The sequence below is a fragment of the Trachurus japonicus genome, chromosome 4 (genome assembly GCF_045865225.1).
Source record: "Trachurus japonicus isolate A0001 chromosome 4, Traja_1.0".
Lineage (NCBI taxonomy): Eukaryota > Metazoa > Chordata > Actinopteri > Carangiformes > Carangidae > Trachurus > Trachurus japonicus.
In genome coordinates, this window is record NC_140910.1 from 32602134 (window position 1) to 32627831 (window position 25698).

Below are 25698 nucleotides of genomic sequence, written 5' to 3' on the forward strand. Positions count from 1 at the left end.
TCATGCCGTTCTCTCTCCTCATTGGATAAAACTTGTAGGATACGAGAAAAGTTTTCTCTTCGGCTCAGAGCAGAGCAGAGTGACTGAGAGACCCGTGTTTCAGACCAAACACTCTATAGAAGTGATTGCTGTCAGAAGATATAACTATTTAAGACTTATATTAACACAAAAATATCGCTTACTTCTGCTTTAAGCTCTGCATGTAAACGTACTGAGTGAGTGAAATTTGAATTTTGGGTGAACTATCCCTTTAAACTCTGGACTGGTTCAATTTTCTGTTCAGTGTGTTGTTGTTGTTGTTGTGTTAAGTTTAAAAAAAAAAGTTCCGGTTGGACCAGAATCTCAGGTGGCGTGGTCAGTCAGCAGGTGGTGGTGTCGACTCGTCACCGTGGAAACGTCTTCAGGTGTCTGAGGACTCGGACCGTTGCCGTGACGCTCTGGGTCAGCAGCTGCATCACCTGGTCCAGACCCAGACAGACCACCTTCTCCCCGTTCACCTCCAGGATCTCGTCTCCGACCGAGAGCAGACCGGCGTAGAGCTTCTCAGTGCTGCTGTCCACCATGTCCTCCACATACACACCTGCAGCACACACACACACACACACACAGTTAAAGGGATAGTAGCATGTTTTTAAAGTGGGTATGATCTACAAATAGCCCCTAAGTACTTTAATTGCAGTAGAAGACTCTCTGCACTCCTCCCGTTAGCAACGCCAGCCCATAATAGCCCTGCCCAGAGATTTACAACATACAGTGTTGTGAACAGACCCAAAGAAACGGCCTATTTTCACGGCCTAAAAGAGGTTTTACCTGAAAAAAAAATACACAGTTCCATTGTTCGCTATAATATAATTTTTTCCAGCATCTCAAAGTGCAGGAAAAACACAGTTTTTATTTCCTACATCGTCTGATAGATGAGTTGTCACACTAATTTTATGACCCAGAGTGGGCTCAAATTCAATTTTCTTTTCTGTACAGCTTTAAAGGGATAGTTCACCCCAAATTGAAATTGCACTCATTATCTTCTCCCCCTCATGTGGACTAAGGGCTGGGAGAAGTTTCAGAGTCCTCCGTGGCTTCTCTGAGTTACAGGGGGTCTCGGCGTAGCAGTGCATATAAGTCCATATAATGGTTGCAAATGGATACCAACTGTCTTTGTAACAAAAAGACACACCAAAAAACATCCAAATACCTCCATGCTGCTCGTATGTAATGTCCGTCTTGTATTGGTTCGTCAAATTTGGACGAACTGGGAAGAGGAGCTTCCGCTACAAACAAGCTTGAACTATAGACTTATTTAATTTTTTTCGGGACAGTTTCGCATTCCAGGGCTTCAATACAAGACGGACATTACATACGAGCAGCATGGAGGTATTTGGATGTTTTTTGGTGTGTCTTTTTGTTACAAAGACAGTTGGTATCCATTTGCAACCGTTATATGGACATGCACTGCTACGCCGAGACCCTCTGAGCCCTGTAACTCAGAGAAGCCACGGAGGACTCTGAAACTTCTCCCAGCCCTTAGTCCACATGAGGGGGAGGAGATAATGAGAAACGTGAAATTTCAATTTTGAGTGGACTATTCCTTTAATACACATCACTGTGGAGTTGATTAATGCACTGGTCTTGGAGGTGAATCTACAGACCCCACTTTCATTTTTAAACCTGAACTCTCCAGGTCTGGTGTCTCCTCCTCTGTGTCTCTAACCCTCCTCTCCTCCATGTGCATTTGTTTTCAATGAGAAATTAATCCATGGTGGTGGCGGTGGATAAGGTTATTTATCATCTATATATATGTATATCTGTGTAGTCTTATCTGTCATCAACAAGAGATTACGGGTTACGGGTTAGCGCGTTACGTTTGTGTGGCGGTGTCGCCATGGAGACGAGAGCTGGGACACCGGGTCGGAGGCTCTGATCTTACAAGGTTGGTTTTCAGAAAAGATTCTTTAATCAAAAATAAAATTTTGCACAAAGTTTGGCCCACATCGTCTGAAAGATGAGTTATTACACTAATTTTATGACCCAGAGTGGAATCAAATTCAATTTTCTTTTTCTTGTACAGCTTTAAAGGAGTTGGGTACCAGAGTCGGGCCGTCCTTTCCCTCGGCTGATGACGAATCCGTACTTCCCGGTCGTGGGTCGACTCAGCTCCAACAGAAACGTCCCGTCAGAACCGGCTTCGAGGACTCGACCGACGGAGCGTAACGAACAGGGACGACCGACGTCCTCAACGCTGAGGCTCCGCCGCAGAAACCTGGAAGAGAGAAACGAGAGAACATGCACTGTAAAAACTCAAAATCTTACCAAGAACATTTGTCTTATTTCTAGTCAAAACAATCTCATTCTGCTTAAAATAAGACTCATCACATTAAAAAGCAGCTTATTTTTAGACACGTTTTACTTCTTTCAAGCAGATTTTCACTTGAAATAAGAAGAAAAATCTGATAGTGGAGCAAGTTTTTCTTTCTTATTACAAGCACAAAAAAAACCTGCTTTCACTGGCAGATTTTTCTACTTATTTCAAGTGTAAATTTGTTTGAAACAAGTGAAAATTATCTAAAAACAAGTAAATTTTTAGGTAATGAGTCTTATTTTAAGTGGAAAGAGGTTAGTTTTGAGTAGAAATTAGACATTTTGACAAGAAATAAGACAAATATTCTTGGAAAGATTTGGGGATTTTTGCAGTGTGACACTCTGGTGGAGGAGGTGGAAAACCGGTTACAGCCGGAACAGGTGAGAGTTACCGGTCGGTCGCCGGTCTGTAGTCGGTGGAACGATCTCTCCTCTTCTGCTCCGACACAAAACTCTGCACAGACGAGAACTTCTTCAGATGCAGGAAGGGCGACACCTGCTGGACAGACAGGAAACACACCGGTCACAGAGGGAGAGGAGGAGGAAGAAGAGGAGGAAGAAAGAGGAGGAGGAGGAAATGAGGAGAAGGAGATGAGGAGAAGAAGAAGAGGAGGAGAAAAAGGAAGACGAGAAAAAGAAGCGGAGGAGGAGGAGGAGGAGAAAAAGAAGAAGAAAAGAAGAAGTAGAAGGAGAAAAAGAGGTGGAGGAGAAGAAGAACAAGAAGAAAGAGGAGAAAAAGAAGAGGAGGAGAAGAATAAGAAAAAGAAGAGGAGGAGGAGAAGAAAAAGAAGTGGAGGAGAAGAGGAAGAGAAGAAGAGGAGGAGGAGAAAAAGAAGAGGAGGAGAAGAATAAGAGAAGAAGGAGAAAATGAAAAGAAAAAGAAGAGGAGGAGAAAAGAAGGAGGAGGAGGAGAAGAAGAGGAGGAGGAGAAAAGAAGAGGAGGAGGAGGAAAAAGAGAAGAAGAAAGAGAAAAAGAAGAGAAGATGAGAGGAGGAAGAAGAAGAGGAGGAGGAGAAAAGTAGAAGGAGAAAAAAGGAAGAAGAGGAGGAGGAGAGGAGGAGGAGAATAAGAGAAGACCAGGAGAAGAAGAGGAGGAGGAGGAGAAAAAGAAGAGGAGGAGAAGAATAAGAGAAGAACGAGAAAATGAAGAGAAGAAGGAGAAGAAGAGGAGGAGGAGGAGAAAAAGAAGAAGAGGAGAAGAATAAGTGAAGAAGGAGAAAATGAAGAGAAGAAGAAGAGGAGAAGGAGGAGGAGGAGAAGAAAGAGAAAAAGAAGAGAAGACGAGAGGAGGAAGAAGAGGAGATGAAGAGGAGGAGGAGGAGGAGAAAAGAAAAAGGAGGAAAAGAAGAGCAGGAGGAGAAAAAAGGAAGAGGAGGAGGAGGAGGAAGAGGAGGAGGAGTGGTGACCGCTGCAGGTTTTCTCACCTCGTTCAGTGACTGGACTGACGGACATTTCTTCAGCAGGCCGGAGGAGGGGGCGGGGTCGGACGCCGAGGGGCGCGGCCTGTTGCTGAGCCGGTCCAGGCTGCGGGTTCGAGTCCGGCTCAGTTTGACGTTGGAGAAGAGACGACGCAGAGAAAGTCTCGAGGACTCGTCTCTGCTGCCGAAGCTGTCGGACGACGACAGAGACAGAGAGAGAGAGAGAGATTAGACACCTGACTGTCGCTATGGAGACGTCCAATAGGGGGCGTCGCCGCTAAAAACAACAACAACAACAACAACAACAACAACAACAACAACTCACCGTTCAGGAAGTGAAACGTCGTCACGCTGGAGCTCTGCTATGATTGGGTCTTTGACCTGTCTGTCACTGCTGCTCTCTGAGGGGGGCGGGGCTCTGCAGTCGGCTGTAAACCAATGAGACGAGAGGCGACGTCAGTGTGTGTGTTTACATTTAATATGACATAATCAGCAGATGACATCACAATATTAGAATAAGTAATTAGTTATAGGTACTCGTTACTTTCCCCAAAATGTAACTGAGTTAGTAACTGAATTACTACATTATAAAGGTAACTAATTGTCACGACGGTAACCCTTTAATTTACAGGCCCTTAAAGGATAATTACTGTTTTTTACAATCTGGACCTTATTTCTAGCATAAAATCCGATCATTTCCTCCCCCAGATAACTTTGGTGTCATTACAAGTCGTTGTGATGAAATGAGCTCCAGCCGAGAGCCGTGTATATCCGTATAATGGAGTCTACAGGGCAGCAGAATGCAGCCTCTAAATAACACATTATCTGCAGAGAAACTCCTTCATTTCACCAATATTTAGTTCTGATAGGCTAGTGCTATTCCCCTCTGAGTCCGGGGTTAGCTGTTATCAACATCCGGGGTCTGTAGGTTGACCTACTGACCTCTGACCTGGATGATGTCATCTCCGACCGCTGCCCGGCGCGGCTAACTTGCTACCGCTAATGCTACGGTTCGTTTCTGCGTGTTTCCAACTTGTCAGAACAAAATGAGCAGCTGGATGAAGTTCAGCTTCCACAGGCTTCCTCTCCTCAACCTGGACTCACTAAAGCTCCGGCTGGTTGAGATAAAAATGGACCCGAAGCAGAATGATTATTATCAGAATGAGCCACGCGAAATAGCCAAGAAATAACAATTAATTGCGTAGTAATGTCAAGAAATAGGCTAGAAATAATCCATCAGTCATTTAGTCAATTTCATAGTAATGTCATGTTTTTCATAAAGGCCAAAGATCACACATGCTTTTCATGTTATTCTGATATTTCTGAGCTATTTCTACGCAATCAATCGTTATTTCTTGATTTCTCAACATTACTATGAAATTGAGTAAGTAACTATTGCGTTACTTGTAAAATGCTCCAATATGTTAAATTACTTGGATTCGCCCCCGTAACCCCCCTGTTTATCTGGAACTAACCAACTCACTACTAGTATTCCTCTGCACAGGCAGGAATACTACTAGTGAGTTTCAGTAAATGTTCAGTAACTTTTTTTGATTATTCGTTACTGAAAAAAGTAGCGCTGTTAGTAACGCCGTTATTAGGGCCACAGGGCAAACGCACCGAGGCACTATTATTATACTGTGGATTTTTTCTTCTTACTATTTCTCTTTCTCCCAAATTTCGATTCGGACCTCGAGTTGTAGGAAATTTTTGATTCACCACACTATGAAATAATCATGTAACATTATGAGACAGAGTTGTTTTAGAGGGAAATGCAGCCGGAACTACATTCCAGACACGGCTGCTGGGCGGAGGGATTTCAAAAAACAAAAAGTAGTTCAGAGTATTTGCTTCATGTGTTGTAATGTTACATAATATTACATGATTATCTCATAGCGTGGTGAATGTGCAGCTCACAACTTGTCCACCAGAGCGTTGTGGAGTTGTTGGATTGTGTATTTGATGAGTTTGACGAGGGAAAGGCGAAAGTACTGTTCACCTCCATTGTGTTCACTGAGCAGCTCACGTCTCTGCCCCGCCGATCTCAAAACAACATGCACCGATAATTAAAGGTGATGAACCTACTGCTGTGACTATAGGGGTTATGTTTAAAGGGATAGTTCAACATTTTGGCAGATTGGCCCATTGCCAATATAGTCATAGCAGTAGGTTCGTTACCTTTAATTGTCGGTGCAAGCTGTTTTTAGAACGGCGGAGCAGAGCCGTGAGCTGCTTAGGGCTATGCTATGGAGGCTAAAGAAATTTCTTGGTTTCCCTCATCAAACTCATCAAATACACAACCCAACAACTCAAAAACGCTGTCGTGGACAAGTTGTGACCTGCACAATCACCACGCTATGAGATAATAATGGAACGTTACGAAACGGAGCCTCGTTTTCAAGGTAAATACAGAGACTGCTTGATGAAAAACTGTCCCTGAAGGCAACGTGCATCATCGGTTTTGCATGAATTTCCCTCTACAACAACTCTGTGTGGTAACGTTGTGTTATTATCTCATAGCGTGGTGAATGTGCAGGTCACAACTTGTCCACCAGAGCGTTGTGGAGTTGTTGGATTGTGTATTTGATGAGTTTGATGAGGGAAACCAAGAAATCCCATGAGCCTCCGTAGTGTAGCTCTGAGCAGCTCACGGCTCTGCTCCGCCGTTCTAAAAATAGCTTGCACCGACAAATAAAGTTAACAAACCTACTGCTATGACTATAGGGGTTATGGCAATGGGCCAATTTGCCAAAATGTTGAACTATCCCTTTAACATGTTGACAGTGTAAATATTCTCACCTGTTGAGTCTGCGCTCCTCTCTAAGGAGGAGGAGGAGGAGGAGGAGTTCTTCATCCTGAGCTCCAGACCTCCAGCCTCCTCCTCCACACCGGGGCTCCTCGTCCGCCGCTCTGCCCCGGCTCGGAGCTCCCTGTGGGGCTTGGCTGCTGCCGCTCTCCCCTGCTCCCCCCGGTCCTGGTGCTGTGTGGTCACAGTCTGTGCTGCCTTGGTGCCGTTGAGCTTGACGCTCTGTGTTAGCGGCATCATCGATGACGTCACCAGAGCAGGAGATGAAGAGGAGGAGGAGGAGGAGGAGTAGGGGCATCTGGGGGTGGGCGTGGCCAGCTGCTCGGGGGCGTAGGGGTTGATTGGCAGGTCCGATGGCGACGGCGATGGCGGTGGCGGTGGCGTTACCTGGTTACCATTAAAACAGAAGTAAGTGATCCGGTGGTTTTGTCTAACTTCCTGTCAGCAGATGGAGTTAGCAGCCCCCGCCCTCGTCCCTACGTCACCACATTCACGCGCATCCCTTGGCTGCACACACAGAGAGGACCGCCCCTTTATGCCGTTCTCTCTCCTCATTGGATAAAGGTTGTAGGATACAAGAAAAGTTTTCTCCTGGGCTCAGAGCAGAGCAGAGTGACTGACAGACCCGTGTTTCAGACCAAACACTCTATAGAAGTGATTGCTGTCGGAAGATACAACTATTTAAGACTTATATTAAAGGGACAACCAGGAGTTTTGGAAAAGCGAAGTGTTTTCACACTACATTTATGAGCCTCCGCGCACAGTGAAATTCTTTGACCGGCGCAAGACAGACTCATGTTTTCATTCATCAAGAATTAAAGTCAGAGGTTGGAAGACGATCACATACCATCGTAGTTCCGACTATAAACGGCGATTCGGCGGCGTTATTCTCATGACTCACCACGAAACCGAAAGTAAAGAAACGCTGGTCGGCTCGACCAGCATTTCCACCACCACTAATAATAACAAAATAACCATAGAGACAAAACGATATATTTATCGAAAATGGAGCCATTAAAGGACAATTCCAGGCGAATTCAACTCGGGGCTGTATGTTCCTAACATTTTAAGTCTAAAAGAAGGAATCTGAAGATTTTCAGTTTAATGTCTCCTGTTTTGCGGTAGTTGTGTCTGTCCCCGCATCGCCACGGCACCGATGAATGGGAGCGGATGGAATTTCCACTGGTTAGACTGTTTACATCCCTCAAAGCCGCAATTTTTTTCCACAGACAGCGTCAGATGGCGACTCAAACATGCACCGAGAAATGTATTTACTTCAACAAGCCGACATGTTTGTAAAACTAGATCTAATTCAAAGTCTGGCGGAGTCGAGACCCAAGTTGACGCTCGGTGTGTTCAGGTGCAGTCGGAAGCTCCCGTTTGTGTCAGAAACACAGGAATATCAACTCTGGACTTGCTTCAAGTAAATAAACTTCTCGGTGCATGTTTGAGTCGCCATCTGACGCTGTCTGTGGCTTTGAGGGATGTAAACAGCCTAAGCAGCGGAACTTACATCCACTCCCATTCATTGCTGCCGTGGCGATGCGGGGACAGACACAACTACCGCAAAACAGGAGACATTAAACTGAAAGATTCAGATTCATTCTTTTAGACCTAAAATGTTAGGAAAATACAGCCCCCAGTTGAATTCGCCTGGAATTGTCCTCTAACAAGTGTGGGTAGCAGAGATTCATCCACATTAACGTGAGACTTTTTTAAAATAACCAAATAGAAACTCCTCGTTGTCCCTTTAACACAAATATTCCACTTACTTCTGCTTTAAGTCCCTCCTGGCTGTTTCTCCTCCTCCTCCTCGCCTGCGTGGCCCCGCCCCCTCCTCCTCCTCCGCCGCCACCAGGGGGCGTGGCTTTGCCCCCCAGCGTGATGGCGCCTATGTAGGTCTCTCTGATTGGCTCAGTCCTCAGGTTGACGTGGGGCCGGTACAGGCTCCGCCCCCGGCCGTCAGGTAGGTTCAGATCGACTCCGACGCAGGTGTCGCACGGCGGCGGCGCTCGTCCTCTCTGCTCAACAAGCCCCGCCCCCTGCAGCTGTAGCTCCGCCTCCTCCGCGCGGCCGCCGACGTACAGGCTGAGGTCCGGTTTGGAGAGCAGCACGGCGCCGGTGCCGCCCCGCTGCCCGACCCAGCGCCGCTGCCGCTGCCGCTCCAGGTAGCGCGACTCCGCCTCCGTCTCCGTCTCATCTTCGAACCGCAGCCGTCGGGTCGGCGACGCCTCCTGGTGGTGATGATGATGACGTCGCCTAGGCAACCCCGCCGCCGCGGCCACGGCCAGCGAGTCTGAGCTCAGGCTCAGGTGATGATGATGAGGATGAGAGGCCACACCCTCCAACCTCACCTGGAAGACGGGAGGCAGCCTGACCCCCGACCTGCCGACACACACACACACACACACAGAGGTCAGAGGTCACCGGGGTCCGGTTCACTCAGGCTGCTTCAGACAGACACGGCTCTGGTTCTGTAGTGTCAGAACCTCTGTGCTTTCCAGTGAACCAGCAGCGTTCACACTAGAGGGCTGCACGGGCCCGGAAATTAAGCCCGTACCCGGCCCGAGCCCGAGACTCTCAAACCCGACCCGAACCGAGCCCGAATTAATAAATTAAAAACCAGGCCCGACCCGACCCGTTACCCGAAGTGTTATTATGCAAAATGCACGTTATTTTAAATGACATTTAACAGCGCGACGCTCGCCAAGCAGCTCGGAAGTGAGACGACTCGGTAGAGAGAGAGAGAGAGAGAGAGGTGGACACGGCCGTGTGTGTGTGTATGTGTGCCAGAGCAACCTCACACATACACAACAGGAACCAGCAGAGAAGGACCGAGAGACGTGGCCAGCGACACCAGAGGGCAGCTGCATCCAACCTGCATCTGGGCTCCCCTGCCTAGACTGCAGACGGATGATTGGCTCACGGATCACGGATCCACCTAAAGTGGCACGAGCGACACACACACGCGCGACGCACGCGCGTGCCACTCAGAGCGCTCGCGACCAACGACCAAAACCAGCTGTCCGCGTGCAGCCCGACCCGACCCGGGCCCGAATTAATTAATTAAAAACCAGGCCCGGCCCGGCCCATTACCCGTCGGGCCTTGAGTTACCCACGGGCTCGGGTCGGGTAGCCATGCTCTAGTTCACACCAGTTTAAAGGAGAATTCTGGTCATTTTTGACCCTTAAATCATTGTCCTGGTGGTCACCCAGTGTTGGTTGGAGAAAAAAACGCGACTAAAATTGATGCAGGCAAACCGGAGTTACACCATGGCTAGACGGCGCTAGGGATAGCCACAACGCTAACCCATGGGGGCAATTCTTTCAACCACAACAAACACTCAAAAAACAATCAAATATCTCTGGTACATGACTGGAATCCTTAGAGACACCACTGAACTCATATAGTGTAGAGTATAAACAGTATAAACTTTGTGTTTTTGTAGTAGCCACTAGGGCTGACTCGATTATCATATTTTGATAATTGAAGCTTCGCGGACATAAAATCGAAGCTTTGGCGGCCGGCGGGGTGCGCGATCGTAACATCTGACCAGGGGGGTGCGGCAGCGACCGTGGGCGCGCGCGCGCGGGGGGGGTGATCATAGTGGAAATAATGAAAGTAATGGCAAACAAACACTGCATATCTCCAAAATCAGGCAGGTTTCCAGGATGCCAAGTAGCCTGCTCATTTTAATGTAACAATTACCGATGAGAACCGAAGTCGAACTCTGAAACGTCCTGGAAAGACATTACTATCCCATCACAGAGCGCCTGCTCTCCCCGCCACAGAAACTAACACTTTGTCCTTGTTGTGATAAAGAAATCATCACAACAAGGAAAAAGTGTTAGTTTAAATCCAACGCCAAACCAAACAATTATAAACTTAAAAAACCTGAAAAACGATTACAGAGACGACAAAAACAGAGTAACGTCCTCCCACTTTGGTTCTACTGAAACTGGTGTGAACGCTGCTGGTTCACCAGAAAGCACCGAGGCTCTGAGACTCCAGAACCAGAACCGTGTCTGTCTGAAAGCAGCCTGAGACCGGTTCAGTCCAGTTCAATGAGACCTGTTCAGTCCAGTTTGCATCACGTCGGTCAGAACAAACTGGATTCAAGTCGTCACATGGCAGAGGATGACGTCAGCTCAACAACAAACACACTTCCTGAAACTCTGGTACAAGCTCTGGCTCTGGTTCAGACTCAGGTTCTGGTTCAGATTCAACATGATGACAATAAAATCTTCAGCCTGTCAGAACCTGAACACAGTCAGAGACTCAGCGTTTGGCCAAGAAGACAAAGTGTTTCATCAGGATCAAGGAAAATACAAAACGTTTCCCTGAGTAAAACAGAGTCAGAGAGGAAACAGTTTGTATTTATTTACTTGTTACTGGTCAGCTAATCGGTGTGTGTGTTATTCATAGTGTGTGTGTCTGTGTTACTTATAGTGTGTGTGTGTGTGTGTGTGTGTGTGTGTGTGTGTGTGTGTGTGTGTGTGTGTGTGTGTGTGTTATTAATAGTGTGTGTGTGTGTTACTCACAGAGTGTGTGTGTCGGGGGTCAGCAGGTTGTGGTCTCCTCTCAGAGGAACACAGCGACGCTTCATACGAGCTCCGTCCTCACACTGCTGCTGCCGCGGCAACCGGGCTGACACAAAGAGATTGAACACTCACACACACACACACACACACACACACAGACACACACACATGCACATGCATAGACACACACACACACACATGGGGTGGGGGAGGGGTGAGGATGACATCGGCAGCTCCTGATTGGTCGCTTTGACAGAGGAAGGAGGATTAAACAGAGCCGCTCGTCAGGACTAATTAACCTGACAAGACCACAGACTGTTTACATCAGCACACTGACTCAGTGTGTGTGTGTGTGTGTGTGTGTGTGTGTGTGAGAGCTGGCCTCCACCACTGTGAGGCTGTTCCTGCTCTGTGAGGACACCGGCCAACTGAGAGGTTCACTGGTAAAACTCAGGTTCAGAGTTTAAAGGTCAGAGGTTGAAATGTCCTTTTTTTGTCCGTTTTTGTCGTTCACCTCTCACACTTTACCAACCCCCCCCCGGGCAAATGTAAGGTCACTGGGGGCTGATTTTTGGCAAGGAGGTGTATCTTTGGGTACACTCTGGATGTCCCGAGTTCCAGAATGAAAGTCAAATTTTTGGACCCGTAATGCATTTTAACCACACCCATGACCCCTCGCTGGACAAAAATGTCCACCTCCGCCTATGGGTTTTTTAATGTATTTTAAGGTAAAAATGTTAACTAACAGATATCACCGTGAAACTTCCCAAGTTTAATACTCACATTACAACAAATATTTTTTGTATTACAAGTTTTGTCAAATTTTATGTTTAAATATGTAAATGAGGCAATATCTTTTTTTTTGTCATTTACTTTTTATTGGTTTTTGATTCTACATGTAAACGAACAAACAGTCGAACAATCAACATGAAGGCCTATAGATGAGTACAAAAATATCAAGGGGAAAGTAAAGGCGTACATAAGGGGACTGGTAAACACCTCTAGTTGAGAAATTGAGAAAAAAAAAGAGAAAAGTAAATACATAAAAGTATTCTGATAGTCTTGTCTGAGATGACCTGAAATCCGGTTTTATAGAGACATATGTAATCTATTTTTGCCTATTATCAATAAATACCTCTTTTTGTGTTCTTAAATTAATAGTAATTCTTTCCATTACAAAAATGCTGTACACATTATCAATCCATTCATCTGCACTATAGGTGCCTCCCTTTTCAGCCATTTCTTCGCCACCAGTAATATTCTCAGCAAATATTTATCTTTGTTCCGCCACTCCAGTTCCTCTAGATCCACCAAATATAACAAATTGAAACAAAAAGTTATTTTTGTTGAAAACACAGTCTCTAGAATTTGATGTACGCGTAACCAAAATGGGGTCACAACAGGGCAACACAAGAATATACAGTATGATAGTGATTCGGTAAATGAGGCAATATCTAATGAAATATGCGCTAATTTCCAGAACTGAAATCTGAACAATGGATAAAAGCCCCTTTCAAAATTCTTGTTTTATTTTGTTGACATACTGTATTATAGTCAGAAGTTTTCACCGAGGGGATTTTGGATATCTCTTTTTTTATCACTAAAAAACTGTCACCAGCCATAAAGCCCATAAAGCCCATAGAAATTTTGGTAACAGAGCATGTTATAATGGCTTATAAGGTCAAGTATTATATTAGACTTAAAGCAGATATCAGTGGAATGTTTTTGTTAATGTAAGTCCTAAATAGTCCTATTTTCCGTCAGCAATCACTTACATGAAGTATTTCAGCCTAAACACGAGTCTCTCCGTCACTCTGCTCTGCTGTAACCCGAGGAGAAAATTTTCCTTGTGGGATACAAGTGTTATCCAATGAGGGGAGAGAACGGCATGAAGGGCTGTGTGTGCAGCCAAGGGATGCGCGTGAATGTGGTGACGTAGCACGAGGACCAATTGATGCCTGACAAGGGCGGGGGCTGCTAACTCATGGTGCGTTCAAGGAAACTCGTACTTTGTGTTTTTCCTTCCTGTGAAGTCATACCAGTTCGATCTGGTACGAGTTCACGGGTCGGAAGTTACGAGTGGCCGTTATAGGGAACTTTCACAGACAACAGGACGGTAAAAACACGAGCTACGGGTTACCTGGAACGCTACCAAGTCGTAGTTGTGACTTGAAGCTGTAACTTACGGTTTCAAAAGCCTGCCTTGAACACAGCATTAGCCGAAACGGCCGTGCCACTGATATCTGCTTTAAAATGCTCTAGGCTATAATATGTTATGCTTATTGTTATAAAGCCTTATGGTAATTTATGAGTGTTTATAATGATAGTTATACACGTCTATAAGCCAATTATAACACATTATAACTATATTTATAATGCATTATCGATGTGGGCATTGTCAGTGAGTTACTAACAATTATAACGTATTATAATACCTGACCTTAGAAGTCATGATAAAATGCTTTATAGTGTGTTATGATTATTGTTATAAAGCATTATGATCATTTATGAGTGCTTATAACTATAGTTATACAGCTATAACTGCATTATAACTCATTGTAAGTATAGTTATAAAGTGTTATAGAGATAGGCGTCGTAGTAAAGTGTTATCAAGATACCAATAAGTCTCCATCACCAGGGGGCGGAGCCAGAGAGACACCTGACTCCTGGACACCTGGACGACAGCAGGTAACAGTAAGTCAGAGGCTCAACACACAGTCGGCTGCTCATAACAAACTGCTGACGTGTGATGTTGAGTTGAGCTCAGTCGGCTGTGACTTTACTTCCTGGTTCTGGTTCTGTTCATAGATTTAATACATTTCTGTTTAAATTGTGTTTCTATTTTATTTACCTCTGATAATAATGATCTGATACTGATATTGATTGATTCACGACGTCACTTTACTGTTGTAATACTCACTTTAATCAACTGTAGATTAGTTTACTATCAACCAGCCACATACAACCGTTGTATTATTATAATTCTTTAATATTACTATGGTAGTTTTATCTACCTATTTTCCAGCATTATTTATCCTTGTGTAATTTACTTTGCTCAGTTCATAGCCTACAGGTTGTACATTCATGCCGACCCCCACTGTGCCGATCAAACAACGTGTATATATTTTTAGTTTTTTCTCTATTCAATTTTTTTTTGTACATAACAGTAGCCTACATATTTTTGTTTTATATACATTTTTGTATAGTAAAGTTTTTATATTTTTATTCCTTACTTCTTCACTTGTCCAATACTTCTATGCTACTGTTGCAAGTGAATTTTCCACATGTGAAATCAAAAAAAAACAAACCTCTATTTATGTAGTTTTTTTAAAATTCTTCTTTGTTCATTTTATCCCTGACTTATCTTATTTGACTTCACAATGATTTGATAGATAGATAGATAGATAGATAGATAGATAGATAGATAGATAGATAGATAGATAGATAGATAGATAGATAGATAGATAGATAGATAGATAGATTTACTTTATTAATCCCGAAGGATATTCAGGTGTCTATCTATCTATCTATCTATCTATCTATCTATCTATCTATCTATCTATCTATCTATCTATCTATCTATCTATCTATCTATCTATCTATAAAGATAAGTCAGGGATAAAATGAACAAAGAAGAACAAAAAAAACCCCTACATAAATAGACTATTTTTTATTGATTTCACATGTGGAAAATTCACTTGCAACAGTAGCATAGAAGTAGCTATTGGTGAGTAGCTAAGTGATTTACTGTTTGTGATCAGTCACGGCTGAAAAATCTAAAACTAAACTGTTGCATCTAGAAAAAATAAAATAAAATAAAATAAAAAATACAATATGAATATTATTAACATTAAATAAAATTAAAAACATCTCAAACTAAACTGTTAATTTGAATTTAAATGACGTTGGAGAAGAAAAAACACCTATTTATCCATCTGCGACTCCGCTCCTCCATCTCCCACAATGCACCGGGAGCCAGACTACATAAATAGTCTATTTATGTAGTTTTTTTAAATTCTTCTTTGTTCTTTTTGTCCTTGACTTATTTTTATTTGATTTGATTTACTGTTTGTGATCAGTCACGGTTGAAAAATCTAAAACTAAACTGTTTAGTCTAGAAAAAAAACAAAACAATTTGAATATTATTAACATGAAATAATAATAAAAAAAACATCTCAAACTAAACTGTTAATTTGAATTTAAATGAAGTTGAAGAAGAAAAAGCAGTATTTTTTTTTAGTACTCCGCTCCTACATCTCCCACAATGCACCGGGAGCCAGCCGGACGTGACGTCGGGCTGCGCCGCGCGGACAGCCGGCGTGTTTCCTCGTGGTGCTGCTGTCTGTTGTTCTGCCTGCCTGACTGAGCCTGAACATGGCGGCTCCTCTGGAGGTGGTGCTGAGCAGCGACTGCGGCTCTCAGCTGTGGAACAGCACCGTGTTCGACCCCCACAGCGGCTCCAGCCTGCTGTCCTACCGGGGGGGCAACAGCTCGGCGCGCACGCTGGCGCTGCTCCGCGGGGAGTTCCTGCTGTCCGCGCAGCTCGGGAAGAACTTCATCAACGTGTGGGAGATCCAGAGGAAGGTAGGAGGAGCACAGCTGGACACACACAGCTGGACACACACAGCTGGACACACACAGCTGGACATCTGGACATACCTGCTGCATGCACATGACCACACTAATACAGCTTTTCTCACCTGCTGAAACACTAAACCCTGTTGTCTGAATAAGCCGGTGCATATTCTCATTTGTCCAGGTCATAGTAGGTTCAAAGGAGGTTCAATCCAAAGCAACTGGACTTAGTTATATTCCTGGACATATAACTATTAACTAAGTCCAGTTGCTTTCTTTCCTTTGAAATACCTGTTGTCTGAACCAAATTATCAGTTGTCTGAACCCACTGACTGAACCAGTCACTCTCTTTTGGCAAAACCATCAGCACTTCTCACCTGTTTAGACACAACTCACCAACACATTTTCATTGTGATGCACCTGTGTTGCATAATGCTGAGCACAGGTGGCAAAAGTCAAACACAATTAAAGCACAAGTTTCACCGGTTGAACACAACAACTCAAAATAGATAACACTTGTCGCTAATGATGTGAGGAAACATATATAGTCCAGTTCAGGATGAAGTCCTGTGGTCTGACCCAGTACAGAGAAATGATGCTGTGGCTGAGTTACAGTGTGCACATCTCATTTCTATATTTCTGTACTTTATTTTTTACGTAGGCTTACTGTATACAAGTGCTAAATGCACAGGTTTTCTCTTTGTTTTTGTACTGTAAAAGTGCTAAATGCACAGGATTTTTGTTTTGCAACATGCATTTATGGAGTGAGAGGAGGAGGAGAGGAAGAGCAGAAGATGAGAGACGACAGGGTGAAGGAAGAGAGGATGAGGGAGGGAGGAATGAACTGGGAAGAAAAAAAAAAGGAAGGAAAAGGGGATGACATGGATGTGGGGAGGGAAGGAGGAGGGTGAAAGAAAGGGAAGGAGAGAAGTGCTACAGGTTTTTTGTTTTGCAACATGCATTTAGCTACAGTGAACAATAAACATTTATTTCTACAGCTTCATGTCCTGAGCGTTGTGTTTAGTGACTGGCTCAGTAGTGTTTTTAATTTTGATTGACTCGGGGCACGATTTGACAACAGAGTTCAGTTTTGGGCACAGATTGAACTGTTTTGAGGTGAAAGTTTGGTTTTGCAAGAAGAGTCTGAGGTTTTGTGAATGTAGCTTGAAAACTGGGGTTTGTGTTCACAGTTTAGAGAAAAGGAGAGAGAGCAGCTTTCCAGAAATGTGTCTTAGCAATCGAGAAAAACTGTAAAACACTAACACACCGCTCTTTGCGCGCGTGGAGTCACAGCTGGACCTCATTCATTCATTCAGACAAGCTGTTGTTTTAAAAACAGCACGCGACCTGCTGTTTACCTGGCGTTATTTGAATAATATGTATTGCACACATTGCTGCTCACTGTTAGTTGTTATTATTATTATTATTATTAATGATAGGCTAATAATAGCCGTTATTCCTTATTAGCTACTTACGGATAAGAGTTGGTCTTGATTCTGTGGCGCTGCATATGGGAAACAATAGGTGTGTGTTTGTGTAAAATGAACGCTTGTGTTTCATTCTATAAACTACTGAGAACAATTTCTCCCAAAAATTACAACTGGTCAAAATAACAAAAAAAGATGCAGTGTTTTCAGACCTCAAATAACGCAGTTGATAATCATTTTTAAACAGACCACTAATGATTTAATTTAGGAAGAGTTCAGTACTGATGCATATGTTATAGTTCTAAGATTTTCTATTAAAATAAAGTCAATAATGACATTTTTTGTGTTCTCTTTTTATTTGGAAAAGTACCGAAAAGTATCAAAAAGTATCGAAAAACATGTTGGTACCGATACCGGTACCAAAATGTTGGTATCGTGACAACACTACTGCCAGACAAAGTCTCATTCTACATGAGCAATGACAATAAAGTTATTCTATCTTCTATTCATCTAAATCAAGGACCCTAAACTGACACAAATTAGACCTCGGACCCCCATTGGACAAAATTTTGAAACAAACACCAGAAATTCACAAATAATTGTTCTGAGACTAAAGAACATTGTTGGATGTTCAAATTAGGGCCAATGGAATTTGATTGAATATGTACGGTATCTTTGGAAACATTTTAGTGAAATTTCTGGAAAAAACATGGTAACAATATCTCAAAAAGAAAGTTTATAAATGTCTAGAAAAAAATGGTAAAATTTCTAAGAAAAAAAGTAAAAATTCTAGAAAAAGGTGATGCAATTAAAAAAAAAGTTAAAAAATGTCAAGAAAAAGTGGTAAAATATCTCAAAAAAAAAAAAAGTTAAAAAATTCTAGATTTCTATTTTTTATCATCAGCTTAAGTATTTTATTTTGGAAGGGCCTGGTGGTCAGGAAGTGAAACCTGATCAAACCTGAGCAAACCAGTATTGATGATTGATCAGTGTGTGTGTGTGTTGCAGGACCAGCTGCAGCAGAAGATCATGTGTCCAGGTGTGGTCACGTGTCTGACGGCTTCACCCAGCGGCCTCTACCTGGCGGCCGGCGTGGCCGAGGCCGTCTACCTGTGGGAGGTCAGTCCTCTTTGCCTTTTTGGTTATGGTATGTTCTGCTTGGAGGTGTCTGGTTTCCATGGCAACCTGTCGGGTCAAACTGTCTGTCTCCTCTCTCTCTCTGATTGGTCCAGGTGTGCACAGGGAAGCTGCTGTCCGTCCTCAGCCGTCACTACCAGGACGTCACCTGTCTGAAGTTCACCGACGACAGCAGCCATTTTGTGTCTGGAGGCAAAGACAACCTGGCTCTGGTGTGGAGTCTGTGCAGGTAACACACACACACACCTGGACACACCTGGGGCTTCATTTATAAAGGTGGCGTTTGCACAAACCGGGGCCCAGAAGCAAACTCTGCCCCATGCGTACGCGTTGTGGTGGTGAACTAACGTCAGACTGGAGAAATGTAGTGTCAGAATAACAACCTTTTTTTTTTATTTTCACCCCCGTCACACAGTTAATTTCAACCCGTATCATGCGTTAGATCCATGATTTAATTCAACAGTGTTATTTTGCTTTGGACTGAGTCATTGTTTCAGAAACATCTTCTTGGAATCGAACTAGAACTTCAAAATCAAAATTCCTTCTTTATATTTAATCACCACCGTCTCTCCGTCATGTTGTCCACTCCCGGAGCGCAGGCAGAGGAGAAGAAGACTGCGCGGCTCCATGGAATAAAGCATCCAGTCCTAACGTGTTGATATGTTCCTATGAGACTGTGAACATGTGATTAAGAGTCAATTAAGGGGCCGTTTACACGAAGACGCTTGCGAGTAAAGACGATAAAATATTTTATCGGAAGTGCCTTTCGTTTATATGGTGACGGCGTTTTTGGGGCTTGAAGACGCAAAAATCTCAAACCACCCCTGAAAGTGGAAAAGTTGAATACGCTCCAGCGCAGCGTCTCCGCCTAAACAGGCCAAGACGCAAAACTGGCTCAGATCTGCTGTTCTGCTCACGTCAAGTCGGCGTGTTGACGTCACGATACAAACAAACATGTCGGATTACATCCACCCTTCAGACCTGCAGGCTACTTTGGCCGCAATAACTACAATTATACAACAGTTAGTTCCGACAGGTCCCAACCGAGCAATTTGATTGGACAAGAGACGTTCCATGAGTGCTGATATACAGTATAACAGCACTGGGACTTTTCACAGACATAATCACTCCGCTGTTCAGCTGGACAGGAGCTAAGTGAGAGCCAGGCTCCCCATAGAGCTGCCCCATCTCTCTGCTGCTGCTACAGTTATAAACAGACCTGAACATTAAAACCTGGACCTGACCTGGCCACGTAGCTCAGCTACTTAGCTTCAACTGTGTTTATAATGATTACACAGCGGGTAAACAAATGTAATACGGTATCGATAACGTCTCTGTATGTCTTCACGCTGGTCCTGTTGCTCCGGTGCTAATCAGACACGGGCTCAGAACCAGAACCAGCACTGGAAGCAGCTCGGTGGAAAAGCTTGTAGCTAGTAGCAAGCTAGTATGAAATGTTTATGTGTTGCCTGGCAACAGCCTTGTCTCCCTTCCAGTTGAGGAACTATTTCTGTTGGCGGAGCCAAATAAATGATTAAATAAACAAACAAATCATAATCTCTTGTAGTTTATTACTGTTCTAAAATGCGCTCGTAGCACTGTTGTATAAAAGCAATATCACACTGCTTAAACAAAGTTCTTCTTGTTGTTAGCTGTAGCCATGTTTTCCTTTTCTGATTTCCCGGCACAGTGACGAAAAGAAGGAAGGTTCTACGCATGCGCGTACGCATCGCAGCGTTTGTGACAGCACCACCTAGTGGTCTGGCGTGCATTAGCAATGGATTTGTACACACTTTTGCGTCTCCGTATGCACACAGATTTCCTCCCGAGAACGCTCGTGTAGACGCGAAATAAAAAGTGAAGACGCGACGCCACTTTTGCGTCTTCTGTTCACACCGTCTTCGTGTAAACCTAGCCTAAATCTCAAAGCCTGGGGGGAAAAAGATCCAGTAATTGTTCGCACAATCGTTACATTCTGTTTCCTTGTTATCAGTCCTACTTCATGCTGTTCATCACAAAAACCAACATAAAGAAAAGTGTCGTGTTTGTTCATTCTTCAGAATGTAACTGATTCTGCTAATTATTTTAATGAATCAATCAGTCTAATCACTGTGTATAAATGCAGCGGTGAGCCCCGTGCGTAATGCTGCACCATGGAGGGAGACGATCTTCTTTCTGGCCCATGATGGTGACGACTGGTTAATAACTCGTTTCAGATTCCCTAGAGTTGAGCTCTGGGTTGGAACTATGGCCCTGTTTACATGACAAAGCTCATGGGTGAAAACGACAGAATATTTTATGGGATGCGCCTTTAATCTAAATGATTAGACGTTTTTGGGGCTTAAAAATGCAAAATAGTGCGGGGTGGTGTTTAGCTCAGTTGGTAGAGCAGCCGCCCCATGTGTATGCTTTCCTGCATGTCATTCCCCCCCCTCTCTGCCTCCCCATTTCCTGTCTCTCTCTCAACTGTGACTTTCCATTAAAGGCGAAAAAGGCCCAAAAAGCTAAATAGTGAAACCACCCTCCAGAGTGGAAATTTAAAAAACGCTCCACCGTCGCGTTCCCGTCTAAAAACGCAAAAGTCTGCTCCCATCTGCTCACGTTGCGTACACGTTTATGTCACAGGCGCCAGCACAGGACAATAACAACTAGGGATGTCACGATTATAGATTTTCTTGGTACGGTCATTGTCAGAGAAATAATCATGGTATTACGATTATCATGATTAATTAACACTATTCATGTAAAAAAATCAAATATAGTCAAAATATAATTACATTACTAAATATTTACACTAAATATTTTAAGCATCTATTAAAATTTAACCAATTATTAATCCCCCAGGGGAGGTGTTTGAAATATTCAAGTCATTAATTGTCATCTATACAAAAGTAAATTTTAATCTTTTTTTTAAAATTACAAATGACACATACTTTGGCACACAATTGCCGATTATGGTTCCAATATAATCCTTTTTTTGAAAAGTGACGGCATTTAGGAATCTTTACAATTAATTAATTGTGGCGTTTGATACCACGATTAATTGTGAAAACAAGTAATTGTGACATCCCTAATAACAACAAACATGTCGGATTCCACAAACCTTTGCGTCACTGTGTGCACACATATTTCCCCTGAAAAACGGTCGTCTAAATGCGGAATAAAAAGTGAAAACACAACGCCACTTTTGCATTTTCTGTTCAGATCGTGTCCGTGTAAACACCGTAGCCTATGTGTCGAAGCGAGTTCAGCATTAGAGTGGATCTGGATCTATAAAGGGAAGTTTATGTTTATTTAAATGTGCATACACAGGGTTTTATAAATCTGTATATATTTTGTCATATGCACACTTCTAGTAACGATCCTACGCATAGTTTAATAAATGAGACTCCTGGACAGACCAACAACTTAAATATCAAATTCAAATTATCTGAACATGAACACGTCTTCCTCATTTCTGACTGCGTGTGTGTGTGTGTGTGTGTCAGTGTGATCCAGCTGGATCTAAGCCACACCCCCGAGCCTCGCCACGTCCTGTCCCGCCACTCTCTGCCCGTCACCGACCTGCACTGCGGCCTGATGGGAGCTCAGGCCCGCGTTGCCACGGCGTCCTTAGACCAGACCGTCAAGGTGAGTTCAACGTTCATCACACCTGAGCTGCTGAGACGGGTGGAGTCTCTGTGTGTGTGTGTGTGTGTGTGTGTGTGTGAGCTCCTCCAGCACAGATCAAAAAACCAAAACAGTTCAGTTCAGACAGTGACCAGCAGAGGTCACCGTGGTTACAGAGGATCTCATCACATCACTTCATATTATTCACCTGAACTCTGAAATGTGATCAGCCATATTGATCGTAATCAATATCTGCTACTTTTAGCTTATTATTATTATTTATTTATGTATTTATTTATTTTTATTATTATTATAGGACATAACATATTATTTTGAAATATTTACCTTTGAAAAAAACGTGGTAGGAGCGCACACCAGAATTGAAGAGGAGCTGACAGCCGGACCAAAAATAGTGAAAGGAGAAAAAAGCAGTCGCTCGACTCGTAGCCTCAATGTAGAAAAATATAATTTTATTGAAATACAAACGGGAGCGACGTTTCGACCTAACCTGGTCTTCCTCAGGGTATGGTAACACAAAACACTAATGAGGAATAAATAGATGCAGGTGTGTGGGACACGAGAGGGGCGTATCCACCCCCGACATAGGGAGTCACCGAGCCAAGACAACAACAGGGTAGTATAAATAGGATAATTAACCCCATCAGTGTGTCACAATGGATACAACAACAATAATACAAAAATGTAAACAAGAGCGTATAATACCCAAATCCATGTGGTGCCATTGAAAAAAACACAAAAATGCAACCAGAACACATATAATACACAGGGCTTAAAGTATTCCGGCCCCGTGCCGGATCTCCGGCGTTTGAAAATTTCAGAAAAAAAAAAAAAAAAAACACACACACATAATATTTGGCTGCACACAGAGAAGTTCATGGCTGGAGAAGACGGAGGACAAAGACAAAGCTAAATGTGTCGTATGCAAGACAACCCTGGCCTGCCTGCACGTACTGTATGAGCCTGGTCACTGGAGGCAGTGATACGCCAAATAGCGTCGGGTCTCTTGCCGCTGTCCAAGCGGACGTAACGGCGCGCTTGGTTTTTTTTTCCGTGCATGTCCGCAGCGCAACGCCCCCCCCCACGCGCCCCATAGCAGAGGAAACGGGCCCTTGAATGGCTGGTCCAGACCCCTAGATTTAAAATATGAGATTTGTTTTTGCTCCCCACTAGACCAGTTGAGTTCAGTTTCATACACTCCAGCCATTCTTGCCTTGTTGCCTTACAATTAAGCTATAGGAACCTAAGTCAGTACTCAGTGTGCTTGTTTTTTATCTGAAACAAATGTTCCCTTCATGTTCTTGTCAGAGTAAACCAGAATGCTTCAATGTTTTAAAATCAAATTTAATTTTTTGGGGGGAATGACCAGGTCAGACACACCTGGATTAATCAGTTTGTCTGTATGTAATAATGAAGCTGGCTTGAACTCAGGAAGTAGTGGAGCTGTGCATAAAGCCCATTGTCATTAGATCTACTTTTTGACATTTCCTTTTTTTCTTTTTTTCTTTCTTTTTTTTTTACATAGTTTTCATACATTTCATGCATATATTGATGTTTTAGAGGTCTTGTAATGTCATGGAAATTTGTTGGTTAAAATGTGTATGAACCCTGTGTACATTACCAAGCACAATGCTAAAAAGTTGTTTGCTAAATTGCCTATAATGTGTAGGCTATGCGTCGGATCCACTGCACCCCCGCTCCTTGGAAAAAAGTTCAGGCTCAGGATTTTTTTTTACTTTAAGCCCTGTAATACATAATACAGAGGAAAAAATGACATAAAGAGATGTCTATGTACGTAAAAAAAACGAGACCCAATCAGTAATAGAAAACAACAGCGGTTAGTCGAAATAGGTGTCTGCTATAAACGATATGAAAACTGTGAAAAATATGGAAAAACAACTCCAAAGGGTCAAATAAAGTGTCTAGCTGAACCAAAACCTGGATTTTCTCGCCAGGGCATCAAAGAGGACCAAAAAAAAACGACGACATGTATTGTCAAGTACAGTCGATGTTGCAAAAAAGAAATATTTACCTTTACCTCCATGCATTGTGGGTAATAACACACACACACACACACACACACACACACACACAGAAGTTACTGATCTCAAAGATCCTTCAAATTAAAAGCTCACGGTGACCTTTAGAGGTCAGTTTGTTTCCTGTGAACAAAACAAACACACGTGTGCGAGTCAGATAAACTGTTCAGTGTTTATCTGATCAGTGTGTGTGTGTGTGTGTGTGTGTGTGTGTGTGTTAGTGTGTGTGTGTGTGTGTTAGTGTGTTTGTGTGTCTGCGTGTGTGTGTGTGTGTGTGTCAGTCAAACAGTCGTGCAGTAGAAACACAGATGAACCCCCCCTCCACCACCTCGCTGTCGAGCCGTTGCCGTGCCGACCTCGGCGTCTCCGTCACGGTGATGGATGAGCTCGTTACGGCGCCGCTGGGTGGCGACGGGAGATAACGGGGCGGTTACCGTGGCGACGGGAGACAGGTCGCGTCCTCTCGGATCAACACACACACCTGACGCTAACGCTAACGCTAACGCTAATGCTAATGCTAAAGCTAAAGCTAATGCTAAAGATAATGCTAACACGGTCAGACCCGCCATTAGTCCAGTGACGATGAAGATGAAGATGATGAAGAAGAAGAAGAAGAAGAAGAAGAAGAAGAGGAGGAGGAGGAGGAAGATGAGGAAGAAGATGATGATGAAGAAGAGGATGATGATGAAGATGAAGAAGAAGAGGAGGAAGATGAAGATGATGAAGAAGAAGAGGAGGATGATGATGATGAAGATGAAGAAGAATATGATGATGATGATGAAGAGGAGAAGGATGAAGATGATGAAGATGAAGAAGAGGAGAATGATGATGATGAAGAAGAATATGATGATGATGATGAAGAGGAGAAGGATGAAGATGATGAAGATGAAGAAGAGGAGAATGATGATGATGAAGAAGAATATGATGATGATGATGAAGAGGAGAAGGATGAAGATGATGATGAAGAAGACGAGGAGAATGATGATGATGAAGATGAAGAAGAATATGATGATGATGATGAAGAGGAGAAGGATGAAGAAGAAGAAGAGGAGGAGGAGGATGATGAAGATGAAGATGAAGAAGAAGAGGAGGATGATGATGATGATGATGAAGAAAAAGAGAATGATGAAGATGAAGAAGAAGAAGAAGAAGAGGAGGATGATGTTGATGATGATGAAGAAGAAGAAGAAGAGGAGGAGGATGATGATGATGATGATGAAGATGAAGAAGAAGAGGAGGATGAAGAAGAAAATGATGATGAAGAGGATGAAGAGGAAGAGGAGGATGATGAAGATGAAGGAAAAAGAAAATGATGATGAAGAAGAAGAAGAAGAGGAGGATGATGAAGATGATGAAGATGATGAAGAAGAGGAAAATGATGAAGATGATAGAGAAGAAAAAGATGACGATGAAGATCATGATGATGATGAAGATGATGAAGAAGAAGAAGAGGAGGATGAAGATGAAGATAAGGATGAAGATGAAGATGATGATGAGTGTGATGAAGATGAAGAAGAAGAGGAGGATGATGATGATGATGATGAAGAAAAAGATGATGATGAAGAGGAGGATGATGATGAAGATGATGATGATGAAGATTATGATGATGATGAAGAGGAAGAGGAGGATGATGAAGAGGAGGTGTTGTTGTTTTTGTCTGAACTGACGGTTGCAGATAATCGATGGATCTCCTGCGGTGACGTCATCGATCAGAGTGATTGATCGTCTCCTCTTCTTCTTCTTCTCCTGCTCAGATCCGTTTTTAATTTCAG

General features: G+C 43.3%; 2 protein-coding genes across 2 annotated transcripts in view; one reads left to right on the top strand and one right to left on the bottom strand.

Annotated features, from left to right (window-relative positions):
• Nucleotides 1-383: 383 nt before the first annotated feature.
• On the bottom strand, nt 384-11479 carry LOC146989283 (uncharacterized). The gene is made up of 8 exons (XM_085775476.1): nt 11122-11479; nt 8369-8964; nt 6573-6980; nt 4099-4201; nt 3780-3963; nt 2748-2851; nt 2085-2257; nt 384-580 (listed from the first exon to the last, which is right to left on the bottom strand). Exons 1-8 carry the CDS (start codon nt 11184-11186, stop codon nt 384-386), a joined length of 1830 nt encoding a protein of 609 aa, XP_085631602.1. The 5' UTR covers nt 11187-11479.
• A 3980-nt stretch (nt 11480-15459) lies between these two features.
• The window catches only part of wdr18 (WD repeat domain 18), a 39662-nt gene continuing 29423 nt past the window's right edge, over nt 15460-25698 (top strand). The window contains exons 1-4 of the mRNA XM_085775242.1: nt 15460-15705; nt 18132-18242; nt 18356-18489; nt 21749-21890. Coding sequence (XP_085631368.1) covers nt 15496-15705; nt 18132-18242; nt 18356-18489; nt 21749-21890 — 597 coding nt within the window. The 5' untranslated portion in view covers nt 15460-15495. The remainder of the gene's footprint in view (nt 15706-18131; nt 18243-18355; nt 18490-21748; nt 21891-25698) is intronic.